A 25912-nucleotide genomic window follows, 5' to 3' on the forward strand; every position below is an offset into this window, starting at 1 on the left:
GCTGAGAGCGACCTCGGCGCAGCAGAGCCACGGGCAAGGATGGACAGCGCGGGCGGCCAATCGGAACCCGCCCCTCAGCTTCTGCCCCGCCCCTCGCGCCCCACCCCCTTACCCGCCCCGCCCCGTGGCCGCATTACCACGCCCCTTTTCCCTTTAGCCCCGCCCTGAGGCCTCCTAGCTCCGCCCCTTACCCGCCCGCTCTGAGGCCGTCTGGCCACGCCCCCTTTCCCTTCCCCGCCCCGCGGCCTCCGAACCCCGCCCCTTTCCCGCTCCGCCCCGCGGCCGCTAGCCCCGCCCCCTGCTCGCCGTGGCCCGTCGCCGCAGGCGCACGCAGCCCCGGGTCTCCCGGAAGTGCGCCCAGAGCTGGCGCCGCGGGCTGAGGTGAGCGCGCAGACTGGGCGGGCCCGGCCGCGATCTCTCGGGATCGGGCCTGGAGCCGCCCGCGTCCGCGCTGGGTCGGCAGGTCCCCGAGAGGGCGGCGGGGCTGGCGGACGCGCGCCGGGCGCCAGCAGTGCGCGCGCGGGGATGCGGCGGCGCGGGGACACGGCGACGCGGCGAGCGCGGGGGAGGGGCGGCGGGGGTATCCCGGCCCGGCTCTCTGTCCTGGAGCCGGTGGGCCCCTCTGGACCCTCCAGCCACGTGCCTGGACTGGGGTCGAAGACGGGCCCCTGCGTCCTGTCTTCCCCCACAGGCTGGGAATGGATCTCGGGCCGAGGGAGCCCCGACGGGCGGCTGGCCGAGGCTGCCCGCGGTGCTGTCGGAGTGGGGGCCGGAGCGTGGAGGACACTTGGTAGTATTGCGCAGCGCCTTTTGGGGCTGGAGCAACCCTGGTCTCCAAGCCGCTAAAAGCCGTTTTTTGACAACCCCAGACCCGCCCCACGCATTTCCAAAAGTTGGCATGTCCTCCCCAAAGCACAGGCATCAGAGCTTTCTCCGCCCCTGGGGACCTCAGAGGTTCCTAATCTATACACTTTATACTTACCGTGCAGGGTAGTTGTGAGGTTAGAGATGACATGAACGGGGCCTAATACGGAGCTGACATATTCCTCACGTCACCTGTTAAAGAAAACGTTACTCCAGGTACTTGTCAGAGACGGTAAGGCCCACTTTATTCCTGGGTTACTGCTCAGATGGGCTTTGCAGGGCTACAACAGGGCACGTGGGGGTCAGTGGATGGAAAACTAGAGGGAACATCTGGCTTAAGGAGGGCTTCTCAATAAGCCGATTTAACAGGTGTTTTGGGGAAGGCAGATTAGGGTGAATCGTGTATCAGGAGTGGTCAGCTACCAAGGGTAGAATAGAGACTTCTGTTAGATACTATTGGATCAGATACCAAAGCTGGAGGATTTTCCCTAAACTGGACCCTGCAGGATTCTTGATAAAACTGGAATAGAATGTCCAAGGACAGAGCCTAAGGGCCCGGCCTAATAAAAAAGAGGACTCAGGTGCTAGCCGGTTTGGCTCAGTGAATAGATAGGGCATTGGCTTGTGGACTGTAGTGTCCTGGGTTCGATTCCTGTCAAGGTCAGGTACCTTGATTGCAGGATCTATCCCAGTATTTATTGAGCACATAATATATGTCACGGTAGCACACTGGTTACTGCATGAATATCTGAGTGAAATATATTTACTTTGCTCTTTTTTGTTCTCTTGAGAAAGTTTTTTAAGGATGATTTGGTGATATGGAATGACTTGTTTGGGTTAAGTGGTAGGTTTTTTTTTTTTTTTTTTTTTTGTTTTTTTTTTGTCATAGGTTTTTGTATGTCAAGGCAAAAGCCACTATCAAAAGCTATAGAGTGTTGTACTGATCTCTGATTAAGCCAGATACCCACGTGACTGGGTGTGTATTGGTTGTGGTTAGTGTTATGGAGAATGATGCCCTTTAGGTCCTTCATAACATTTAAGGATTGACTGAGTAATCAATCCAGTATCAGGATCACATGCAAGAAAGTTAACTAGATAAGCATTTACTTTGCCATTTAATATTTCTCCTTTTACCGTCTTCTAAATTTTGATACCATTCACCATAATATTACTCGGTTCAAGTCCTTAGGAATGCTTTCAAGGTAGTTAGCATTTATTCTAAAATTTTTTAAAGCCCGAGGTTTAAAATTCCGGGTGGGACAGGTTTTCTTAATGCATTCCTCTGGCACTCAAAAGAGGTCACCTAGAAATTTCATCATACCTTTTGGGGAGGAACTAATTTGCTCTGTTCAACCTCATCTTTATTATGGAAGCATCTGCTCATCTCAGCGTTAGCCTTTATTTCTAGGGCATTGATGTCCTTGTTCAGCTTCATTTTCCCGAGGGGTGACATGTGGGTGCAGATAAAAGTGCTTTGCAGAAGAGCTGTTTACCAGAAACCTGTAGTGAAGATGCTTCAGGTTGGGCTGGACATTTGAAGAGTGAGAGGGACTCTGGTAAAATGGTCAGGGTGATGGTGACAGTTTAGATAAGTATTAGTGGTTTGCTCTGTGGCTTCACGTTTACAATCTTGCAAAATAAAATAGTGCACCCATCGATTTGGAAAGATCCGTGGTTGACTCCTTGGCTTTTCAGATAGAGCAGGCGTCCTCAAACTTTTTAAAGCCAGATCACGGTCCCTCAGAGAGCTGGAGGGCCGGACTATATGAACTACTAATTCCTACTGTAACACCTCAGCTGCTCTCACTGCCCAAAAAACCTGGCGGGCCAGATCAGACTCCTCTGCGGGCTGCATGTGGCCCGCGGGCCGTAGTTTGAAGACGCCTGAGATAGAGCATGTGAATTTGTTCTTTCTGAAAACGTGACCCCTTTCTTCTCTATAGCACTGGATCTCACGCCCTCGCGTGTTCCTGTGCGAGGCTCTGTGAAGACGTCGTCCTCCCCAGAGACAACTTCGTCCCAGAAGAACTTCGCCTAGAAGGACGTGGCAGGCCTGATGATGCCTGTTGAGCAGGGGCAGGCCCCAGTCCTGCTGCCACCGCTGGCAAAGGACTCCCCGATCTCTGGGCCAGATGCTGCCCCTCAAGGGGAGCCCTCCAGCCCTGAGGCTGCTCGCCAGCTTTTCAGGCAGTTCCGTTACCAGGTGATGTCTGGGCCCCAGGAAACCCTGAGACAACTTCGGAAGCTCTGTTTCCAGTGGCTGCAGCCAGAGGTCCACACCAAGGAGCAGATCTTAGAGCTGCTCATGTTGGAGCAGTTCCTGACCATTTTGCCCGGGGAGATTCAGATGTGGGTGCGCAAACAGTGTCCTGGCAGCGGAGAGGAGGCAGTGACCCTGGTGGAAAGCTTGAAGAGAAACCCCCAGAAGCTGTGGCAGTGGGTAAGCGGAGGATACTATGATCTGTTAGTGAATCACGGCTCCTCGGGGCTTTTATCAGGTTTGCTGTCTTTTCCGATAGCAAATATGTAGAATTTTCTACACTAACAACCAGTTCTCCAATTCTCTTGATCCCAACCGGGTGTCTTACAATTCAATTCAGTTCTGACACTGAATATCAGGGTTACTCGGATCCCACAGGATAAGGGTCAGTCTCAAAGACTGCCCCCATTTCAGACACCAGTTACAAGTCTCAAGGGCCACCCATACTTATTACAAACTGGCTAAAATTTGGAGGTTCCCCAAACACTGTCCTCATAGAATTCGCTAGAACGAATCATAGGACTCAGGAAAAACACTTTACTTACATTACCAGTTTATTATGAAGGATATGATGCAGGATCAGGCAGTTGGAGGAGATGGGGTCACCCAGAGCTCACATGCCCTCTCCAGGCCATCAACTTCTGTGTATTCACCAACTAGGAAGCACCTGAATCCCATAGTTTAGGTGTTTTTATGGAGGTTTCATTACTTAGGCATGTGATTGATTTATGGATGGCCACTGGTGAGTGAACATTTCCAGACTTTCTCCCCTGCCCCAGAGGTTGGGGGTGGGGCTGAAAGTTCTAATCACCTCTGGTGACCAGCCTTCATCCTGAAGCCATCTCAGGGTCCACCAAGAATCACCTCATTAGCAGAAACCCTGGTGTGGTTGAAAGGGGCTCATTATAAATAACAAAAGCTGCTCCTGTCACCCCTGTCCCTCAGGTAATTCCAAGGGTTTTAGGAGCTCTGTGCCAGGAACCGAGGACAAAAAACAAATATGTATTTCTTATATGCTACATCAGGGTATCCCCATATCGCACCTAATTCTTAAGATTCCCTGTGACTCAACACTTTTTAGCCAATTAGGGATTGAAGATAAAGCCATCCCATCCCATTCCATCTTTGTCTTTTCTTTTTCTTTAATTCTCACCCAAGGATATTTTCCCACTGATTTTTAGAGGGAGTGGAAGAGAGAGGGAAAGACAGAGAAAAATATTGCTGTGAGAGAAACACATCAATTGGTTGCCTCTTGCACGTGCCCTGACCAGGGCCAGGGCCCAGGAGGACCCTGCAACTGAGGCATGTTCCCTAGACCGGAATCGGACCCAGGACCCTTTGGTCCATAGGCTGACGCTCTATCCAAAGAACCAAACAGGCTAGGGCCCATTCCATCTTTAGACTATCAGTGGTCGGCAAACTGTGGCTCTTTGGCCCCTTGAATTTTTAGCAAAGGCCAGCTTAGGAGTACCCTACTACCTATATAGTTTAAGTTGAAAAATTTTGGCTCTCTAAAGAAATTTCAGTTGTTTTACTGTTGATATTTGGCTCTGTTGACTAATGAGTTTGCCAACCACTGCACTAGAAAGAAAAGCAGTTTTTGCCTCTCTCCATGTCCCTAAAGGCTGTCATGGTCTGTTATAGAAGCTTTCAGAAACTCTCCTCTGCATCTTTCAGTAACTAGTCCTCTGTCTTCTCCAGATCAGCATCCAGGTTCTAGGACAGGACACCTTACCCAAGCAGGTGGAGTCTGCAGGCTGCCAAGTGGGGGAAGTGGAGTCTCCTCTTGAAGAGACATCTCAGGAGCTGGGACTTGGTAATTTACCCTCTGGGCCCGGGGAGCCACTGAGCCACTTGGTGAAGGAGGAGTCTAGTGGGCAGTTATTCAGGTGGTGTGTGTGCATTGTTGGAGAAACATGTGGCCTACTGGTGAGTGGGTTGAAACCAATGCTGCCCAGATGGGAGAATCTCTAAAAAGTTCAAAAACAGGGTAGTTGTACTTCAAACACACTGATTTGGATATTTGAAGCCTGTAACTAATTTAAACACTTTTTGTCTGGGCTAGGCCTTTCGGATTTTGGTTTTGAGGAAGGAGGTGGGAGAAAATATGGGTAAGATTGTTTGTAAGGTTGGAGGGGATTGCAGTTTGATAGGGAGGTCCCTCCTGTCTCAAACTATTCGGTTCTCGACCAAGTTGTTCACAGAAAAAATGGCTTGGTTTTGAACAAAAACTTCAGATTTTGGTCTGACAACCCTTTTATGCAGATAGCTCAGCTTGGCAAAAAGCGACTCAGGCAATAAACAAAGGAGTGATGCTTTTGTTACGGGCAGAAATTGAGGATTAGCACAGTTTTAAAATATAAAGAGGCCATCTAGCATGCAAATGTTGCAAAGTGTGTGAAAGTGCTCACAAAACAACAATCACAGGTAAATGAAAAGGCAGAAAATCTGCTTTTGATTGGCTAAACAAAAGCAGTTAGCTGGCGATAGCATTTTTGAGACAGTGATATATGAAAAATTCTTTGTTTACAGCAAGTAGGGTGTGGTTCGATAAATTTAAGAAGTGTGTATTTATAGATTAAACAGTACATTAAACATTCACTGTATATAAGAAAAGTTAAAATAAGGAATCATTTGGGGTCTGGAACAGATTAATTTACATTATTATTTTTTTAGTACATATTTTTTATTGATTTCAGAGAGGAAGGGAGAGGAAAAGAGAGAGATAAAAACATCAGTGATGACAGAATCATTGATCGGCTGCCTCCTGCAGGCCCCATATGGGACTGAGCCCACAACCCAGGCATGTGCCCTAACTGGGAATGGAACCATGATCTCCTGGTTCATAGGTTGACGTTCAACCACTGGGCCATGCCGGCTGGGCCAATTTACATTATTTCTAATGGGGGAAAATGAATCAGTTTTCTAACAAACTTTTTTTTCTTTAAAGTTTTATTTATTTTTAATTAACCTTTAGAGAAAGGAAGGGAGAAAGAGAGAGAAACATCAATGTGAGAGTGAAACATCTATTGGGTGCCTCTTGCATACCCCCCAGGGATCAAGCTGCAACTTGGGCATGTACCCTCACCCAGAATCCAGTTGGTGCTCGGAATGATGCCCAACCACCTGAGCCACACCAGCCAGGGCACAAATGGCTCCTTAAGCAGCCTTCTGGAACTAATAAAGTTCGAGAACCGAGTTTCTACTGTACAATTCCTGAAGGCATAGATGGTGGAGCAGGTGTCAGTTCTAATTTGCAGAGATTTTTACCTGTACCCTCTGGGGACTGATTGAGGACATCGGATTCTTGAGACTTCCTGTTTTTCACTTCGCCAGTGCCTGCTTCCCAGCTTCCTGCTCAGCCTGAGGAGAGACTCATCGGAGACCAGGACTTTGGAACCTCCCTTCTCCACACAGCACCTCAGGTGAGCTGGGCGGCCCTGCCTCTCTCTCCCGGAACCAGGCTTTGAGGGTGTATCAGCCAGGAGGAGTGAAAGGGGGAGGAGTCTCAAAAGTGGAGGAGGAAGGCCTAGCAAGGATAACAATAATATCTGTGGAATGAGACCTGAGTTTCAGTTCTTAAGAAGGAATGTTTCCTAATTGTCATCTTGAGTAATGGAATCTGGAAGCAGTTGCTCTGAAGAGGCAATCTTGTGTCTCCTTTTTTATTATCTTTGAGTTATGCTGAGAAAATACTATCTCCTTTCCTATTTAAGCCTCTCACAACGAGTCAGTTTGAGATTTTGAATGGTTATAGCTAATGTGGGACAGGTTAGTCTTTCCTGCCCAACTCTATGGAGGAGTAATGGACAAACAATGAACTGCACATGTTTAAAGTGTAGAGTTTGGTAAAGTTTTCGATGAACATACATATATACATTCATACAAAAATGAAGCCGTGATCATAGACAAGATAATAAGCAAATCTATCACCACCAGAGGTTTCCTTTTCCTCCCTCCTACCCCTCCACATTCCCCCTGTTCTGAGGCAACTACTGATCTGTTTTCTGTTACCATACATTAGTTTGCATTTTCTAGAACTCTGTGTAATAGAATCATGCCACACGTACTCTTATCTTTGTTCTGCATATAATGCATCTTTCATGGTTGGTTCTTTTAATATTTTTTCACTGGTTTTAAACAATTTGACTGTGATAAGCCTTAGAATAATATTCTTTGTGTTTCTTGTGCTTGGGTTCATTAAACTTTGTGAATTTATAGTTTTCATCAAATTTGGAACATTTTTGGCCATTTAAAAAATATATTTTTATTGATTTCAGAGAAGAAGGGAGAGGGAGAGATAAGAACATCAATGATGACTGAGAATCATTGATTGGCTGCTTCCTGCATGCCCGCTACTTGGGATTAAGCCCGAAACCTGAGCATATAACCTTGACTGGAGTTGAACCTGGGACCCTTCAGTCTGCAGGCTGATGCTCTATCTACTGAGTCAAACCAGCTAGGGCCGTGGTTGGCAAACTGCGGCTCACGAGTCACATACGGCTCTTTGGTCCCTTGAGTGTGGCTCTTCCACAAAATACCATGGCCTAGATGAGTCTATTTTGAAGAAGTGGCATTAGAAGAAGTTTAAATTTAAAATTTTAGCTCTCAAAAGAAATTTCAATTGTTGTCCTGTTTGAAATTTGATATTTGGCTCTGTTGACTAATGAGTTTGCCGCCCACTGAGCTAGGGCATTGACCATTATTTCTTTAACTATTTTTTTCTGTCTTCCTTTTTTTCCTCTTTGAGGCCTCTGAGAATTATACACATGTGGCATGTGCTCTCTTTCTTTTCTACTTTCTGTGTTTTATTTTGGATAGTTTCTATTGTAATGTCTTTAAGTCTATTAATCTTTTCTTCTTTAGTCTCTAATATGCTATTAACCTCATCCATTGTATTTTTTTTTAATTAAAAAAAATATTTTATTGTTTTTTTTTACCAGAGAGGAAGAGAGAGGGATAGAGAGTTGGAAACATTGATGAGAGAGAATCACTGATCAGCTGCCTCTTGCACACCCTCCACTGGGGATGTGCCCACAAGCAAGGTACATGCCCTTGACTGGAATCGAACCTGGGAACTTTCAGTCCGCAGGCCAACGCTCTATCCACTGAGCCAAACTGGTTTCGGCTCCATTGTATTTTTAATCTTATGTATTTTTAATCTCAATAACTTTGAATTGGGGCTTTATTGTATCTTCTATGTATATACTTAAAATGCTATGTATATACTTACAATGTTCAATTTTTCCTCCACCTTCATGAACATATGGTAATAATATCTGTACTGATGTCCTTGTCTGCTAATTTTTCACCTGTGTTTGTTCATTATGAGTGGTCCTTTCCTGTTTTTTTGTATGCCCCATGATCTTTGATCAGATGTTAATCGTTGTGAATTTGACCTTGCTGAGGGCTGGATATTTTTGCAATCCTATAAATGTCTATGAGCTCTGCTCTGGGATACAGTTAGGTTATTTGGATACAGTTTGTTAGGTGGCATCAGAGAAGCTTTTAGTGTAGGGCTAATTTTTCCCCACTACTGAGGCGCAATACCCATCTAGAAAGCTACCTGAAGCTCCTTGATGGACAGGGTTTCCCACTGTGGTTCTGGAAATATACTTCAAGCTCTGAGGATTGTTCCCTCTGTTGCTTTTATGGGAGGGGTCCCTCTGGAGATCTCTGGGGCTCTCCTAGTGCAGCTCCCCCATTCGGGCCCTGTTGACTCTATACTCCTTTGAGCTCCTGCTCAGTTCAGGGAACGACCTGCTCTGTCCGGTTCCCCTCTCTGCTGCTCTGGATGTTCTACAGGCAATAAGTGTGGGCAACTGTGAGGCTCAGCCGATTCATTTCCCACTTTCAGAGGCCTCTGTTCTGCTCTAAGGTGCCCTATCCAAAAACTCTTGTATAGTTTCTCTCTTTTATCAGTTGTTTCAGACACCAAGGTAAATTCAGTCCCTATTCCATCTTGGCTATAAACAAAAGTCTCTGGGACTGGTTCATCTTGATAATGTAGTTGAAAGTTCTGAAAAGTTGCATTTCCAGGAACCTATACACCTTAATCAAAACATTCATTGTTTCAAACCTTTGGGGAACCCTTGAGATTTGCCTGGTGAAGTAATAACGAGTGCAGGTGAAGGTAGTAAAGCCGGTAGGTGGTGCTTAATGTGGGGCTGGAGATCGGGCCTGAGCTCCAGCTTGCCAGGCTCCATAATGTGGAAACTGGATGCCAGGTTTGCAGTTCACCCTGGGAAAGGGATGCGGAGGGTGCAGGGAAGGGATATATCTTTTCAGTTACTCAAGGATGTCTTTTTTACTTTCAAGGTACCCAGAAACCAAATTTTTATGCAGGAGAATGCTTGGTTAAAAAAAAAAAAAAAAAAAATATATATATATATATATATATATATATATATATATATATATATATATATATATATTTATATACACACACACACACACACACACACACGCACACACGCACACATATACAATTTATTAACTAGTAGAATTAAGCATTAATTCTACACAATGACATTAACCATGACCTTTTCTGGATAGTTTAATGTCAAAAGATTTAAAATGCTCAGCAGTAGCACCGTGTGTGCGTGTGTGCATGCGTGCGTGAGTGTGTATTAAATTCCTTATATGTAGCAGATAACTGATTAACAACTACTTAACCTAAACAAATAAGTTATCTCTATCCAATCCTAATATCCCTCCCCCAAACAAACAACAGCTATTTGCATCAGAAGGACCTTGATACTTAATGGAATCCTTTGTAAGTGAAGGGGTCTTGTTTTTTTTTTTAACGTATATATATATATATATATATATATATATATATATATATATATATATTTGATTTTAGAGAGGCAAAGAGAGGGAGAGAGAAACAGAAGCATTAATGATGAAAGAGAGCCACTGATTGGCTGCCTCCTGTACACCCCCTATTGGGGATCAAGCCTGCAACCTGGGCATGTGCCCTGACTGGGAATTGATCCATGATCTCCTGGTTCATAGGTTGAAGCTCAACCACTAAGCCAAGCTGGCTGGAGAGTGCAGGTTTTTTTAAATATAAATAATCACTTTTCCTAATCTCTTTTAAAAATATATATATTTTATTGATTTTTTACAGAAAGGAAGGGAGAGGGATAGAGAGTTAGAAACATTGATGAAAGAGAAAGAAACATCAATCAGCTGCTTCCTGCAGATGTGCCCACAACCAAGGTACATGCCCTTGACCGGAATTGAACCTGGGACCCTTCAGTTCGCAGACTGATGCTCTATTCACTGAGCCAAACCTGTTAGGGCCCTAATCTCTTTCATCAATTAGGAACTTAGTGAATAATGCCAGAATAACAAAGTAGTGTCCCTACTCATTAGAAACTGAGTTAGAACCTCACATGCACTTGGGAATACATTTACTCACAGTCCTGTGTTTTAAAATTTTGGGAAAGGAATACAGTACAAAGAACTTGGTGCAAGTGAGTTGTGGTAATGTCTTAACTCACCAGATGGTGCTGTTGCCACATAAAATTGACATATTTCTCCATCAAATCTTTTACCCCCACCCTTCCAGAATAGCAATTTGGATTTTTCTTCCTCTTTTAAAAATGAGAAAAAGCAAGGGTGAGTGCAGTTGGTATCTTGCCTCCTTTTCTTTTTTATATCTTCATCCAAGGATATGTTTGTTTGTTTGCTTATTTATTTATTTATTTAGAGAGGGAAGGGGAAACAGGGAGAGAGGAGAGAGGGAGCAAGGGTCTGTGTTCTCACTGAAGACTCAGAGCCCTTGTAGTCAGCAATGTTGTTCAAGTTGGTTATTTTCAGGACCTTGTTAAGGTAGCTTCACTCACAGAAGATTTACAAAGTAAGTTGCTAACAATTTCAACTTTAAAAACACTGTCAATAAAAACTTATTTTAAAAACATGGTTCTAGTTAATAATTAAATATATTAAGGTCACTATTTACCTTTTCATTTTTTTCACCCTAAAAAGGTCAACTCCTTTCCTGCCCTTCTTTCCTCCTCCCCCACTTAGTACCTGCTAGTTAAGAGAGTTTTTGGTGTTCCATTACTTTTCAACCATTTCCACTTCACTTTGATATATATTATTTGTAATAGAAAGATAATGTTATCTTCTCATTCTTCTTTTCTGCTCCCTGTACTCTAGCTGGCTTTTCATGACAATTATCCATGGCTATCAACTGTGGGGTTTCTGAAAGTGATCAGAATCTCTTAATTCTCTCTGCAAACTCTGGGGTTAGTCTGGGAGACTGAGCATCCCATAGATTGCATGATAACAATATATATATCATTTACTGAGGACCTGTTTGCTAAGAGCAAACATTTCACCCAGATGATATGTGTTGAGTGACTACTCTGTCCTGGACAGGGGCTTGGGGACTGGAAGAGAACAGTGGAGTGTCCTTTTCTTATGGTACTGTGTGCTCGTGGAGCCAAGTATTGATTAAATACTTTTATATTTGTGTGTATAGAAAAGATTGGGTATTCTGTCTTATGCATAATGTACATATACATAACTAATAAACTGATAAATGCTATGAATGAAGAGTACAGTGTGCTCAGATGATATTTGCACTATTTCTGTTAAGCATTCCAACAATTTTTGAGTTCAGTACTATTGTATCATTAGGTGAGGACTTGAAGCCCAGAAAGATTAAGTCACTTGCTCAAGATCACATCTAGGAAGTGGGGAATTGGGACTTGAAACCCTGTATGTTTGACTCCAAAGACTGTGTTGTAAATCACTCTTGCTATACAATCTGTTTTCTTAGAGGGGAGATTGAAATTTGAATTCATGAAAGTAGACCCTACTTACATGGCATTCCCAGTTTTGAGTCTTTAGGTCCATAGCGTAAGAAAGGCGTGTTTTGGGGGTAATTGAAGGGCTCCGTGCTCTAGACAACTCTTCAACTTCCCACTCCCTGGGAGGAAACCTGATTTGATGTTAGACCCTAAATGTAGGACTGTCAGAGGGCCCAGGTGTGTGTGGCTGCAGCATCTCTCTCTGCTCTGAACCCACTAGTCTCTTTCCCTCTGAGGTGTTCAGCTTAGTTGACTTCATTGTTGCTTCTTCCCATTTTTTTGCTGATTTACACTTGCCTTTCCAACAAATACCTTTTATTTTTTTCTCTTTTCCCTCTTGAATTTTCAGATATTAATGAAATATTGGGAAAATCAGGCTCTTACTATTCAAAGACCTCTATGTAGGCAGTGGAAGAGTTAAAGCAAAGGACAGTATAGAAAGGGCTCCTTGCAGACCTGGGATGGGGGTGGGCAGGGGCAGGCTGGAGGAAATTAAAAGGGGAAAAAAGAGACACATGTAATACTTTCAACAATAAAGAATTATTTAAAAATAAAAAAAAAGAAAAAAGAAAGGGCTCCTTGCTTTCTATCCTCTACTCTTGAACACAGGCAACTTGAAAATAATGTAGAACTTAAAGCCTGTTTTCTACCCAGGATAAACAATACTGATATAGGGACTGTAGTTTTCCCTTTGGCTTTTTTCTTGAACCACCTTCTATGATTTTCTACATATTCTGATGGTAGGCTCCTAAGACACATTGCTTTCTTCTGAGCCTCGATAAGCAGGGAAGGCAGAAACCTTCGATGAATTTACAGCATTGTGTTTTTTCCAGGAGCACTGGAGGCACCTGGATTCCATTCAGAAGGAGCAATACTGGGATCTCATGCTGGAGACCTATGGGAAAATGGTCTCAGGAGGTAAGGGCATGGGTTAGCTGGATGAAAGAACATGGAAAGGCCGTTAAGCATTTTCTGTGTACGCTTAGCTCCCTGAGGTTCTCTGGGTGAAGACTATCATAGTGACACCATTGGGAAGTGGAGTGAGCTGCAAATAGCAGAGTTATAGTAACAACTTCCTGTTATTAAATATGTTCTGTGTACCAGGAACTATCGTGAGCACATAACATATAGTAACTCCTTGAAATAGGCGATGGTATTCTCATCTTTTTTTTGTTGTTGTTAATCCTCACCTGAGAATATTATAGACAGAATGGAAGGGGGAGAGACAGACAGAAACATCGATGTGAGAGAGGCACATTGATTGGTTGCTTCTGCATGTGCTCCCCGACCAGGGCTAGGATCAAGTCTGCAACTGAGGTGTGTGCCTTTGACTGGAATCAAACTCAGGATCCTTCAATTCCCGGGCAGACACTATCCACTGAACCAAACCAGCTAGGGCTCTGATTTTTAAGGTGATAAAAGTAGTGACAGATCAAGTCATTTGCTCACTGTTATGTAGCTCTTAAGTGCTGAGTTAAGAAGAAACTCAGTTGTGGCTGGCTCTGAGTCTATGCTCTTTAGTACTTAATCACAGTCTCAAACAACTATTGGAGGGGTCTTTGTCATCAGGTGGTCTGACTTTACCAGCCCAGATTCTTCTTGTGGTCTTCACCATTTATCCTGGCTATCTTGTTAGTACTGGTGTCTTAGAAGCTCCAAACAAACTTCTAAGATGAGCTACTTTAAGTGGTTCCAGAGCCTTCCTATTTCCTCTCTCACCTAGGACAATCTTTTTGAAAAACAGCAAGTCCCCAGTCCTCCTAGTTCATCGAGGCCCACATGTTCTCTCTCTCTGTCCAGGCATTTCCAGTTCCAAGCCTGGCCTGACTAATTCAACTGAGTGTGGGGAAGAGCCGGCAGGACTGTGCCTGCATGTCAGTGAGAAGATCCTAAAACCCACCTGCATAGGTGAGTTATCTTTCATTGGTCAGAGCCATTCTGGTCTCCTGTCATTAAATTGGAGGTGGTGGAGATATGTTAGGATGTGGGTTTCTATTCCATTAGTTAAGACTGGTCATGATCTGGTTAGCTAGGTTTGGATCCAGATGTCAGATATCTGGTATGGGGCTTTTGACACACACAGTTAATCTTGGAAGAAAGAGTACACCTTCAGTCTTATCTGTTATGACAGCTGTCTTTCTCAGAGAGAGTTAAATTAGTACAGATTGAGACCAATAGGTATAATTATAGGTATATATCCATCAAAACTACCTTTCAGAAATGAAGGAGAAATTATGGCATTACCATTTTTTTTTTGAGTGATATTTTTCCATTAATTTTTAGAGAGAGTGGAAGGAAGAGACAGAGACACAGAGAGAGAAATATCTAGGGCCATGGATGGAGCCTTTAACCGAGGTACATGCCCTTGACTGTAATTGAACCTGGGACCTTTCAGTCTGTAGGCCAATACTCTATCCACTGAGCCAAACCGGCTAGGGCTATTTTAGCTAATCTCAATGCAGCTTTCATTAAGTAGCACAAAGAAGAAATACAGACTTCTTCTGCCATAAAATAGCAATCCCCCTTTAGCCTTCTCTACATTTTTCTGAAATACTGTGGTTATGTGGAATCTTTCTACGTAGACACACTTATATATATACAAAAGATCCCAGAGTCGTGGCAGAAGGAAAGTGAAGGATGTGACCCGATGACAAATCATTCTTTCTCCCCAGTGGGGGTCTAATTAATTATTTTTCTTTGCTGGTAAACCACAGAGAGAGCAAGCATCAAATGGGGGATATAATTTTAATTTTAAGCAATATATTTATTATAATACTATTTCTCAAGGATTCCTTTGGAGCAGTATTTTTCAAACTTCATTTCATGACCAATTAGTGTATTGTGAAATCATTTTATAGATTATAGCCATCATTAAAAAAATGAAATAAGTTTAAATGGAAAATATCAGAATACAATGAGAAAATACTAGATATCAGGATAGGTAGTGTTTCAGGAAATTTTTGTTCTGAATATATGTACATAAACTATATTTTTGATATAAACATGTTTTTTACTGTGAATAGCAGACAAAAAAGTTTGAAAATACTGCTTTAGAGGTTGTTACAATAGGAATTCTGTTTTACTAGACTGTTTTTTAGAGCAGTTTTATGTTCACAGCAAAATGTGAAAGGTACAGAGATTTCCCATGCAGTGGGATTTTATTATATCCCCAGCTTATTCTTTTTCTCCCTTCATCCCATCTGCTGGCATGGCCCATTACATCTTCCCTGGAACCAGACTGTAGAGAATCTACAAAGCTAGTCTGCCTCAGTAACAGAAACTGATGCCAGTGTGGGTCTCTGAGAGAGAGAAGTGGAAAGGGAGGTTGACACCGAAACCGGTTTGGCTCAGTGGTAGAGTGTCGGTCTGCGGACTGAAAGGTCCCGGGTTCGATTCCGGTCAGGGGCATGTACCTTGGTTGTGGGCACATCCCCGGTAGGGGGTGTGCAAGAGGCAGCTGGTCGGTGTTTCTCTCTCATCAATGTTTCTAGCTCTCTATCTCTCTCCCTTCCTCTCTGTAAAAAAATCAATAAAATATATATTAAAAAAAAAAAGAAAAAGAAAAAAGGGAGGTTGAGGAAGTAGCGGTGTGCAAGCAAGCCTGGGAGGGAACACGTGGAGGAAAGGAACCCGGTGGAGAGTTGATGTAGGAGTCCTGATGTGCAGGGATGAGACCCCGGATCATGTGGAAGTAACAATGGAAAGATGGAAAAGGACTGGCTCAGTCTATTCGGTCTGGAGGCTACAGTTAGCCGATTTGCCAGATCTGGACTCAGACTGAATGCACATGTCACAGGAGGGCATGTATGTGCTATTTACTTGACCATATTGAAGAATAGCTCCTGGTTAAAACGGGCCAGCAGAGGGGTAAGCCTCACAAAGCTTACTCATACTGCTAATCAAAATCCCAAGGGATTAAAAACAATGATTTGGAAAATGATCCTTAAGTAGTTATATGGAATAATACTGCAAGAACCGTAAAAAGTTTTGAAAGATGAATATTTCATCAATATTAGATCTATAAATATTAAGAGTCATTTAAAATAGGTAAAATCATTAAAATAATGGAATACTGTTGTAAAAATAGATGCACAAATGGAACAGAAAAGGCAGCTTAGGAAAAGAAGGTAGCCTGTATAAGAATCTTACATATGATGAAATTCTCACAGATCCATGGGACAAACTGTCCTTCAGTGAGTAATGTCAGGAAAAAACTTTGGGGAAAGGTATTAGTTTAAATTTGATGTATATCATATACCAAAATAAGTCAGGGATGGATGAAAAAGGCACAATGTGAAAATAATAAAAAAAAATGAATGAATATTTGACTTATGACTAGATGAGATTTTTTTCTTTTCTTTTTTTTTTTTTAAATTCTTACCCTAGAATATGTTTTTACTGATTTTTAGAAAGAAGAAGGGATATATAAATAGAGGGAGAAACATCTATCAGTTGCCTATCGCACCCTGACCAGGGATTGAACCCACAGTATGTGCCCCGAGAGGAAACCTAACCATAACCTTTGGTATACGGGATGATACTTCAATCAACTGAGCCACCTGGCCAGGACAGGATGGGGAAGATTTTTATAAGTATTAAAGCAGTGAAAAAAATCATTAAGGAAAAGATTAATAGATTTCAGTATATTTAAAAAGAAAATCCCCACAACTTCTATAAAAATAACCCCAAGCAAAATTAAGGTAACCAGAGTGGTGAAAAATATTTTTTATGAACATGACAGATAAGTGATTAATATTCTTAGTATATAGTTAATGCAGGTTGATAAGAAAAAAAGATTTTCCTAATAAAAAATGGACAGCAGTCTTGGAGTATGAAAAATAGCTTAAAATGGGAAAAATTCATCTTTTAAAAATTAAAACTTAGAGCAGTGAAAAAAATCATTTTCACTGGTCTAGATGAAGGTATTTAAAAAATATTTAGTACTTCAGTATTGAACAGTCCTTCCCTCTGCCCAGCTTCTCAAACCAGAGGGTGGCATGGTTGTTCTGGAAATCAATTCGTCAGTGTCATGAGCCTTAATGACAATTTATGTCTGTTGACAAAGTAATTCCACTTCAAGGAATCTTCTTGAAAGTATTGATCAGAAAGGTGGATAAAAATTTATAAATCAAACATCTTCAGAACATTCCACCCCAAAGCCACAGAATATACATTCTTCTCAAATGCACATGGGACATTCTCAAAGATAGACCACATTTTGGGACATAGGCAAAGTCTCTTCAAATTCAAGAAGATAGAAATCATATCAAGCATCTTCTCAGACCATAATGGTATAAAACTGGAAATTAACTACAATAAAAATAATCCAAAGAAATCATACACATGGAGACTAAACAGCATGCTATTAAACAAGGACTGGGTTACCAGAGAAATCAAGGAAGAAATTAAAAACATCCTGGAAACAAATGACAATGAAAACACTACAATCCAAAATCTATGGGACACAGCAAAAGCAGTTTTGAGAGGGAAGTTCATATCCTTACAAGCCTATTGCAAAAAACTAGAAAAAAGTGTAACAAATGATCTAACTCTACAACTCGAAGAGTTAGAAAAAGAGCAACAAGAAAAGCCCAGTGTAAGCAGAAGGAAGGAAATAACAAAAATTAGAGCACAGATAAACGACATAGAGACCAAAGAAACAATACATAAGATCAACAAAACCAAGAGCTGGTTCTTTGAAAGGATAAACAAGATAGATGGACCTCTAGCCAGACTAACCAAGAAACAAAGAGAGAGGACCCAAATAAACAAAATCAGAAATGAAAGAGGTGAAATAACAACAGACCCCACCGAAATACAACGGATTGTTACAAAATACTATTGTATGAACAACTCCAACAAACTGAACATCCTGGAGGAAATGGACATATTCCTAGAAAAATACAAACTTCCAAAACTCAATCAGGAAGAATCTAAAAATCTCAATAAACCAGTGGCTTGGGAAGAAATTGAAACAGTCATCAAAAAGCTTCCAGCAAACAAAAGCCCAGGGCCAGATGGCTTCACAGGAGAGTTTTACCAAACATTCAAGGAAGAACTAAGACCTATCCTCCTCAGACTATTCCAAAAAATTCAAGAGGAAGGAACACTTCCAAACTCCTTCTATGAAGCCAGCATCACACTAATACCAAAACCTGATAAAGACAACTCAATGAAAGAGAATTACAGGCCAATATCCCTCATGAACATAGATGCCAAAATCCTCAACAAAATTCTAGCAAATCGACTCCAGAAGAACATCACAAAGATCATACACCACGACCAAGTAGGATTTATTCCAGGAATGCAAGGATGGTACAATATCCGCAAATCAATAAACGTGATACATCACATAAACAAATTGAAAGATAAAAATCATATAGTCATATCAATTGATGCAGAAAAAGCATTCGATAAAATCCAACACCCTTTTCTGATAAAAACTCTTAACAAGGTGGGAGTACAAGGATCATACCTCAACATAATAAAAGCTATATATGATAAACCCACAGCCAACATTATACTCAATGGGCAAAAACTAAAACCATTCCCTTTAAGAACAGGAACAAGACAGGGATGCCCACTCTCGCCATTCCTGTTTGACATAGTACTGGAAGTACTAGCTATTGCAATTAGACAAGAGGAGGAAATAAAAGGCATTCAAATTGGAAAAGAAGAAGTAAAGTTATCCTTATTTGCAGATGACATGATAGTGTACATAAAAAACCCAAAAGACTCCATTAAAAAACTAATTGACTTAATAAATGAATTTGGCAATGTAGCAGGATACAAAATTAATGCCAAGAAATCCATGGCATTTCTATACACCAACAGTGAAACTGCAGAAACAGAGACTAAAAAAGCAATTCCATTTACCATCACACCAAAAAAATTAAGATACCTGGGAATAAATTTAACTAAGGAAGTAAAGGACCTATTATATTTGCGGAAAACTACACGACACTGAAAAAAGAGATAGAGGAAGATGTAAGGAGATGGAAGAACATACCATATTCATGGATTGGTAGAATCAACATCATCAAAATGTCTATACTTCCTAAAGCAATCTATAGGTTCAATGCACTCCCCATTAAAATACCAACGACATATTTCACTGACATAGAAAAAACTCTCCAAAAGTTCATTTGGAACAATGAAAGAACCCGAATAGCCACAGCAATCCTGAGAAAGAAGAGTAAAGTAGGAGGGATCTCAATACCAGACTTCAAACTATATTACAAAACCACTGTTCTCAAAACAGCCTGGTACTGGCACAAGAACAGACATATAGATCAATGGAATCGAATCGAGAACCCAGATATCAACCCAAATCACTATGCTCAATTAATATTTGACAAAGGAGGCACGAATATACAATGGAGTCAAGACAGTTTCTTCAATAAATGGTGTTGGGAAAATTGGACAGACACATGCAAAAGAATGAAACTAGATCACCAACTTACACCATTCACAAAAATAAACTCAAAATGGATACAGGACTTAAACATCAGACGGGAAACCCTAAAAATACTAGAAGCATCCACAGGCAGCAAAATCTCAGACGTATGCCAAAAGAACTTCTTCACTGATACTACCCCTAGGGCAGGCATCTTCAAACTACAGCCCGCGGGTCACATGCGGCCCGCAGAGGAGTCTGATCCGGCCCGCCAGGTTTTTTGGGCAGTGAGCGCAGCCGAGGTGTTACAGTAGGAATTAGTAGTTCATATAGTCTGGCCCTCCAGCTCTCTGAGGGACCGTGATCTTGCCCCCACTTTAAAAAGTTTGAGGACCCCTGCCCTAGGGCAATGGAAGCTAAAGAGAAAATAAACAAATGGGACTACATCAAAATAAAAAGCTTTTTTACAGCAAAAGAAACCATCAACAAAACAACAAGAAAGCATACTGTGTGGGAGAACATATTTGCAAATGATACCACTGATAAAGGTTTAATCTCCAACATCTACAAACAGCTTATACAACTAAATAAAAGGAAGATGAATAATCCAATTAAAAAATGGGCAATGGACCTAAATAGAACGTTTTCAAAAGAAGACAGAAGGAAGGCCAAAAGGTACATGAAAACATGCTCAAAGTCACTAATTGTCCGAGAGATGCAAATCAAAACAACAATGCGGTACCATCTCACACCTGTCAGAATGGCCAACATCAACAAGTCAACAAACGACAAGTGTTGGCGAGGTTGTGGAGAAAAAGGAACCCTCGTGCACTGCTGGTGGGAATGCAGACTGGTGCAACCACTGTGGAGAACAGTGTGGAGTTTCCTCAAAAAACTGAAAATGGAACTCCCATTTGACCCAGTAATCCCACTTCTAGGAATATATCCCAAGAAACTAGAAACACCAATCAGAAAGGATATATGCACCCCTATGTTCATAGCAGCACAATATACAATAGCCAGAATTTGGAAACAGCCTAGGTGCCCGTCAGCAGATGATTGGATCAAAAAACTATGGTACATCTACACAATGGAATACTATGCTGCCATAAAAAAGAAGGAATTCTCATCATTTGCAGCAACCTGGATGGAATTGGAGAACATCATGCTGAGTGAAATAAGCCAATCAATGAAAGAGAAACACCACATGACCTCACTCATCTGTGGATGATAAAGAACATTATAAACTGATGAACCAAAAGATAGATATAGAGACAGTATATCAACAAGTAGACTGTCAAATTACAGCTGGGAGGGGAGGAAGATCTGGGAGAGATAATAGATCAACTGAAGGACTTTTATACATGCATATAAGTACAACCAATGGACACAAAACTCTGGGGAGGGAGGGGATGTGTGGGAGGGAAAGAGGGGGGCAAAAAAAAATCAATGAAATATATTAAAAAAAATTTATAAATCAAAATGCTATCCCTGTATTATTTATAGTTTTAAAAACAAAACAAACAACAGATTTCCATAGTAGAAGAATTCTTAAATAAAATATGTTTATTATCATGTGATTATAATGTCATCTCCATGATGGACCATTATTCAGCTTTTAAAATGATACTTATGCCAAAACCGGTTTGGCTCAGAGCGTCGGTCTGCGGCCTGAAGGGTCCCAGGTTCGATTCCGGTCAAGGGCATGTACATTGGTTGCGGGCACATCCCCGGTAGGGGGTGTGCAGGAGGCAGCTGGTCAATGTTTTTCTCTCATCGACGTTTCTAGCTCTCTATCTCTATCTCTCCCTCTCTGTAAAAAAGTCAATAAAATATATTTAAAAAAAAAATAAAAAGTTAAATAAAAAAAAAAAATAAATAAAATGATACTTATAAGGTCTTCTTTAAAGATGAAAGTACCTTTGCTATATGAGAAGAATATGTGATAAGGCTTTGTGCATTAACAAGTTTAGGTCTACTTCTTTCGCACATTCCTGGGTCACCAGCAGATAATCTGAAAGGCAAGTATGGGAAAGAGAAAGGGAAGTAGCTTCATTAGATCTGCAGGAATAAAGTAATTTGTAAAAGCTGAAAATAAATTTCATAACTAAAATAAAATATTTATTATATGCACCATTAACTTGTAATTACCAAAAATTTAAGCTATGATGAAAAAAATAAAATTTCAACTGTTATATACATGAGTTAACAAAGCACAAGTGAATATTGGATTGAAGCATAGATTCACTTTTATGCTACAGCTTCACTGTATGTTAAAACCATAGTAAAATGACACATTGATGCATTTCATGAATTTCTGTGTTCCCTGAGGAGAGAATCCATGTGAAATTGATAGAGACCACCATTTACAATTTAAATGCTACAAAGCCAGATTTAGAACTATATATAAAACATATCAGTTATGTCAGGTAAAAGCACGTACATATATACATATATATCGGTTAAATAAAGACTAGAAGGAAATGTATACTCGTTGTTATCTTCGGGTTGTGTGATTGAGGTTGATTTGGTTATCTTCTGTATACTGTTCTCTTCAGATTATTTTTTAAAAATATATTTTTATTGATTTCAGAGAGGAAGGGAGAGGGAGAGAGAGATAGAAACATCAATGATGAGAATCATTGATTGGCTATGTGAGAAGAATATGTGATAAGGCTTTGTGCATTAACAAGTTTAGGTCTACTTCTCTCGCACATTCCTGGGTCACCAGCAGCCCTCTACTGGGGATCAAGTCAGCAACCCAGGTATGTGTCCTTGGCTGGAATCAAACCTGGGGCCATTCAGTCTGCAGGCCAATGCTCTATCCACTGAGCCAAAACAGCTAGGGCTCAAATTGTTTTTAGTGATCATATTTATCTTTTACATATCTTAATAATAAAGAGGCAATATGCTAATTAGACCAAACAGCCAAATGACCTTCTGGACATCCTTCTAGACGACCTTTCGGACAAAGCGGGGGCTTTGAGGGACTCCAAGGGCCGCCCAGGGCTGTGAGTGGCTGCGAAGGATGGCCAGGGCGGCCAGGGCTGGATGAGGCTGTGGGGCTGCGAGGGCTGCCCGTGGCTGTGAGTGGCCGTGAGGGCCATCCGAGGTAGCTGGGGCAGTGAGGGTCTAGCTTAGAGGTGTCGAACTCAATCAGAGAAGGGGCCAAAATCTAAAATCCAGCCTAAATCGCGGGCCGAATGGTTTACTGAACAGTCATAAACTGTCATTGTGATGGAAACGCAGCGGAGTGCAGTGATGACAGCGCGGTGCGGGCCACATTGCAAGGCCTGGCGGGACGGATTTGGCCCGAGGGCCTTGTGTTTGACACATGTGGACTCTAGCTCCTTGCATCGGGCTTCTAGTAATCAGGTAATAGCCAGTCATTTTTTTAAAGTTGCACTCTTATATAATACCCTTGTTTTTCTGATTCTTAATAATAAATACATGTTAAATAGAGCTATTATATGACCTAACAATTCAATTTCTGGGTATTTACCAAATCTTCAGAAAATGAAAACATTAATTTGAAAAGATATATGCACCCACCCACGGTCATTGCAGCATTGTTTTCAATAGCCAAGATATAGAAGCAACCTAGGTTTCCATTGACAGATGAAGAAAGAAGAGGTGATGCATGCACACACACAAATGGAATATTACCCCACCATAAAAAAGAATAAAATCTTGCTATTTGCAACAACATGAATGGACCTAGAGAGTATTATGCCAAGTGAAATAAGTCAAAGTAAGTCAGATACTATATGATTTCACTTATATACAGAATCTGAAAAACAAATGAACAAACAAAATGAAACAAATAAACTCATAGATACAAATAATAAACTGATGGGTGAGAAGTCTGGGGAAAGCACAAACTTGCGATGATAAGTCTTGGGAATGTAATGCACAGCTAGGGAATAGTCATTAATATTGCAATAGCTATGTATTCACTGATGACCTTTGACATATGGATCAGAAGTTAGGGCATGCCATGCATTGAACTATTTTAAATCTTTTCTTTCAGGAGATAGACAGGAGAATGACAAAGAGAACCTTAACTTGGAAAATCACAGGGACCAGGAGCCTCCGGATGCCCCCTGTCGCACCTCAGAGGAGCCGCCTTCGCAGGCTTCCCAGAGTGGCCTCCTCACTGAAGAGGAGCCGGGCCGCTGTGGAGAAGAAGAGACTCTCCCTCAGGCTCAGGAAAGCCTTCCCGGCGAGCAAGTAGAGGAACAGCTCTCTCCTCAAGAAAAGAATTCTGGGAAGCAGCCAGGCCGTCGTGTGCCTCATCCTCATCCAGGGGAACGGTCTGTGCTGTGTCTGGAGGGGAAGAAAGAGGCCTCCCCTAAAGGGCAGCCGAGAGCCCCCATGGTCCAGAAACTGCCCACCTGCAGGGAGTGTGGGAAAAGCTTCTATAGGAACTCTCAGCTTGCTTTTCACCAAAGAACTCACACCAGAGAGAAATACTTCCATTGCCTCACCTGCAGAAAAGGCTTCCGGCGGAGTTCAGACTTCATGAAACATCAGCGAATTCACACGGGAGAGAAGCCTTGTCAATGTGAGTACTGTGGGAAAGGCTTCAGTGACTTCTCCAGATTGCGCCACCACGAGAAAATTCACACAGGAGAGAAACCCTACAAGTGTCCCGTCTGCGAGAAGAGCTTTATTCAAAGATCAAACTTTAATAGGCATCAGAGGGTTCACACAGGAGAGAAACCTTACAAATGTTCCTGCTGCGGGAAAAGTTTCAGCTGGAGTTCTAGCCTTGATAAACATCAAAGGACCCACTTAGCAAAGAAGCCCTTTTAGGAGCCATGCACGCTTAGCCCATTTCTGTGTCCTGGCCCGTTTGAAACACATAGCTCCCCAGGAGGAATTAGGTCTGTTAGTGGATATCCCTGCTCTCTTATGCCTGGATAAGGAAAGAGAGTGTCTGCACATGAGTTTGGACTTGGAGACTGTGTCAGCCTGTGGATTGGATCTCATCTCTTTGGGAAGAGATGGGAAAAACCTATCGCTTGGAGGTTCCATTTTAGAATTGCTACCTGGGAGGAGGTTAACTGGATTAGCCACAGTTGCTGTCATGGGAAGCACCTGGGATTGGCCCTTCAGAACCGGGGGCCCTGGAGCAGGCCATCTATGCCCAGGGAGGCATAGAGGACCGGGAGCTCAGGTGTTCTTTGTCATATTGGTCTAAAATTAATGTCCTGTTCCTTTTTTAAAATAAACTTAGCAGAATCCTATTTCATTTGTGTCTTAAGTGTCCACTGTGCGTTGACTTGAACTCAAAATGCATTTTCTCATAGAAGACCCTCAATGGTAGATCACCCCACACAAACGCCTCAAGTTTATCAAGTAGCTGGATGTCGGTAGGAAAGTGCTAGCCTGGTGCTCGGGTGTGAGAGTTTGATCTATGCTGGACACTCCTGGTCTCAGGTAAGTCTGTCCCAGTGTCCTCTTTCTGAGCCCACCTCCCACTTGCTTGCACACCTCAAGCTGCCCCCCTTCTCCTGGATCCCGCTTAGGCTATTGTTTTTGCCAAGAGTTCTGTGCCTTAAAAATGTCTTCATTATTTAACTAGGGGCCCGGTTCATGAAATTTGTGCACTGGGGATGGGGGAGGGTGTCCCTCAGCCTAGCCTGCCTCCCCTCACAGACTGGGAGCCCTCAGAGGATGTCCTACTGACGGCTTAGGCCCGCTCCCCGAATCTAACCAGCTACCTTTCAGTACGTGGGCTGACACTCAGCCAACTGAGCCTCACCAGCCAGGGCTGGCTTTTTATGTTTTAAATCAGGAGCTCTCAAAGTGTGGCTCCAGATCAGCAACTTTGGCAAGTTGTTACTTATTGAACCATAAATTCTAAAAGATGGGCCTAGCAATCTCTTTATTAACAAGCCCTCCCAGAGGACTCTGATGCCTGCTTAATCCAGAAAAGTCTCTGCACAATATTTGGGAGCAGAGATCCTGAAAGGGATACTGGGCCCTCCTAGACTTCTTACCAAAGAAGCCTCGCCATAGAGTTCTTTAAAACACTGAAATTGTGTAACTCCTTGAGCTCCCAGTGGAAAGTCATTCCACAGAGTAAATTCTTGGAAGCTTTATTAGTAAGTGAAGGACTTCTTGGGTCCCTCTTGATGATCTGATGGATGACAGATATAGGAAACAGCCTATTCATTGTGTGTTCTTAGCAAATAGTAGGTGTTAGAATGTATTGAATATGTGTGGATGTATGTGTGGATTATTCTCTATAGTGTTTCCCAAACTTTTGACATCTGTGTACCCCTTCTGTAATTTTTGTAACGCTGAGTACCTCTCGTACTCATGAGAACGTAGAATTAGGCGCAGCTAAGCACGGTGTAGTGCATATCCCCACCAAACTCCGGTGCAACGCGTACCCCCACCAAACTCTTCTCGTACCCCTGGGGGTAGGCATACCACACTTTGGGAAACACTGTAGTGATCAGCAAAATATGGCCCACTGGCTGTTTTTGTAAAGAAAACTTGGCTGGACTGTGCCATTCCCATTTGTTTCTGTATTCTCTGTGGCTGCTTTGGGGCTGC

The 25912-nt window shown here is 42.2% G+C and overlaps 1 protein-coding gene and 1 long non-coding RNA gene across 2 annotated transcripts; one reads left to right on the plus strand and one right to left on the minus strand.

Moving 5' to 3' along the window:
* Positions 1-401: 401 nt before the first annotated feature.
* Positions 402-24591, plus strand: ZNF18 (zinc finger protein 18). Its single transcript, XM_045586523.1, has 7 exons — positions 402-1096; positions 2808-3304; positions 4826-4940; positions 6461-6549; positions 12783-12867; positions 13750-13857; positions 23376-24591. Exons 2-7 carry the CDS (start codon positions 2921-2923, stop codon positions 24158-24160), a joined length of 1566 nt encoding a protein of 521 aa, XP_045442479.1. The 5' UTR covers positions 402-1096; positions 2808-2920; the 3' UTR covers positions 24161-24591.
* LOC123652938 lies at positions 4859-19230 on the minus strand. The gene is made up of 3 exons (XR_006742525.1): positions 19219-19230; positions 8691-8696; positions 4859-4994 (listed from the first exon to the last, which is right to left on the minus strand). It is a non-coding gene; the product is annotated as an uncharacterized LOC123652938 (long non-coding RNA).
* Positions 24592-25912: the final 1321 nt, after the last annotated feature.

Source organism: Pipistrellus kuhlii, unplaced genomic scaffold, assembly GCF_014108245.1.
Source record: "Pipistrellus kuhlii isolate mPipKuh1 unplaced genomic scaffold, mPipKuh1.p scaffold_m20_p_23, whole genome shotgun sequence".
Classification (NCBI taxonomy): Eukaryota; Metazoa; Chordata; class Mammalia; order Chiroptera; family Vespertilionidae; genus Pipistrellus; species Pipistrellus kuhlii.

Bases quoted from the DNA above. Each gene is read 5' to 3' on its own strand.
- ZNF18 (XM_045586523.1), top strand. From the start codon at position 2,921: ATGATGCCTGTTGAGCAGGGGCAGGCCCCAGTCCTGCTGCCACCGCTG. The intron at 3,305-4,825 runs GTAAGCGGAGGA...TGTCTTCTCCAG, and splicing joins CCCAGAAGCTGTGGCAGTGG to ATCAGCATCCAGGTTCTAGG. The intron at 4,941-6,460 runs GTAATTTACCCT...TCACTTCGCCAG, and splicing joins ATCTCAGGAGCTGGGACTTG to TGCCTGCTTCCCAGCTTCCT.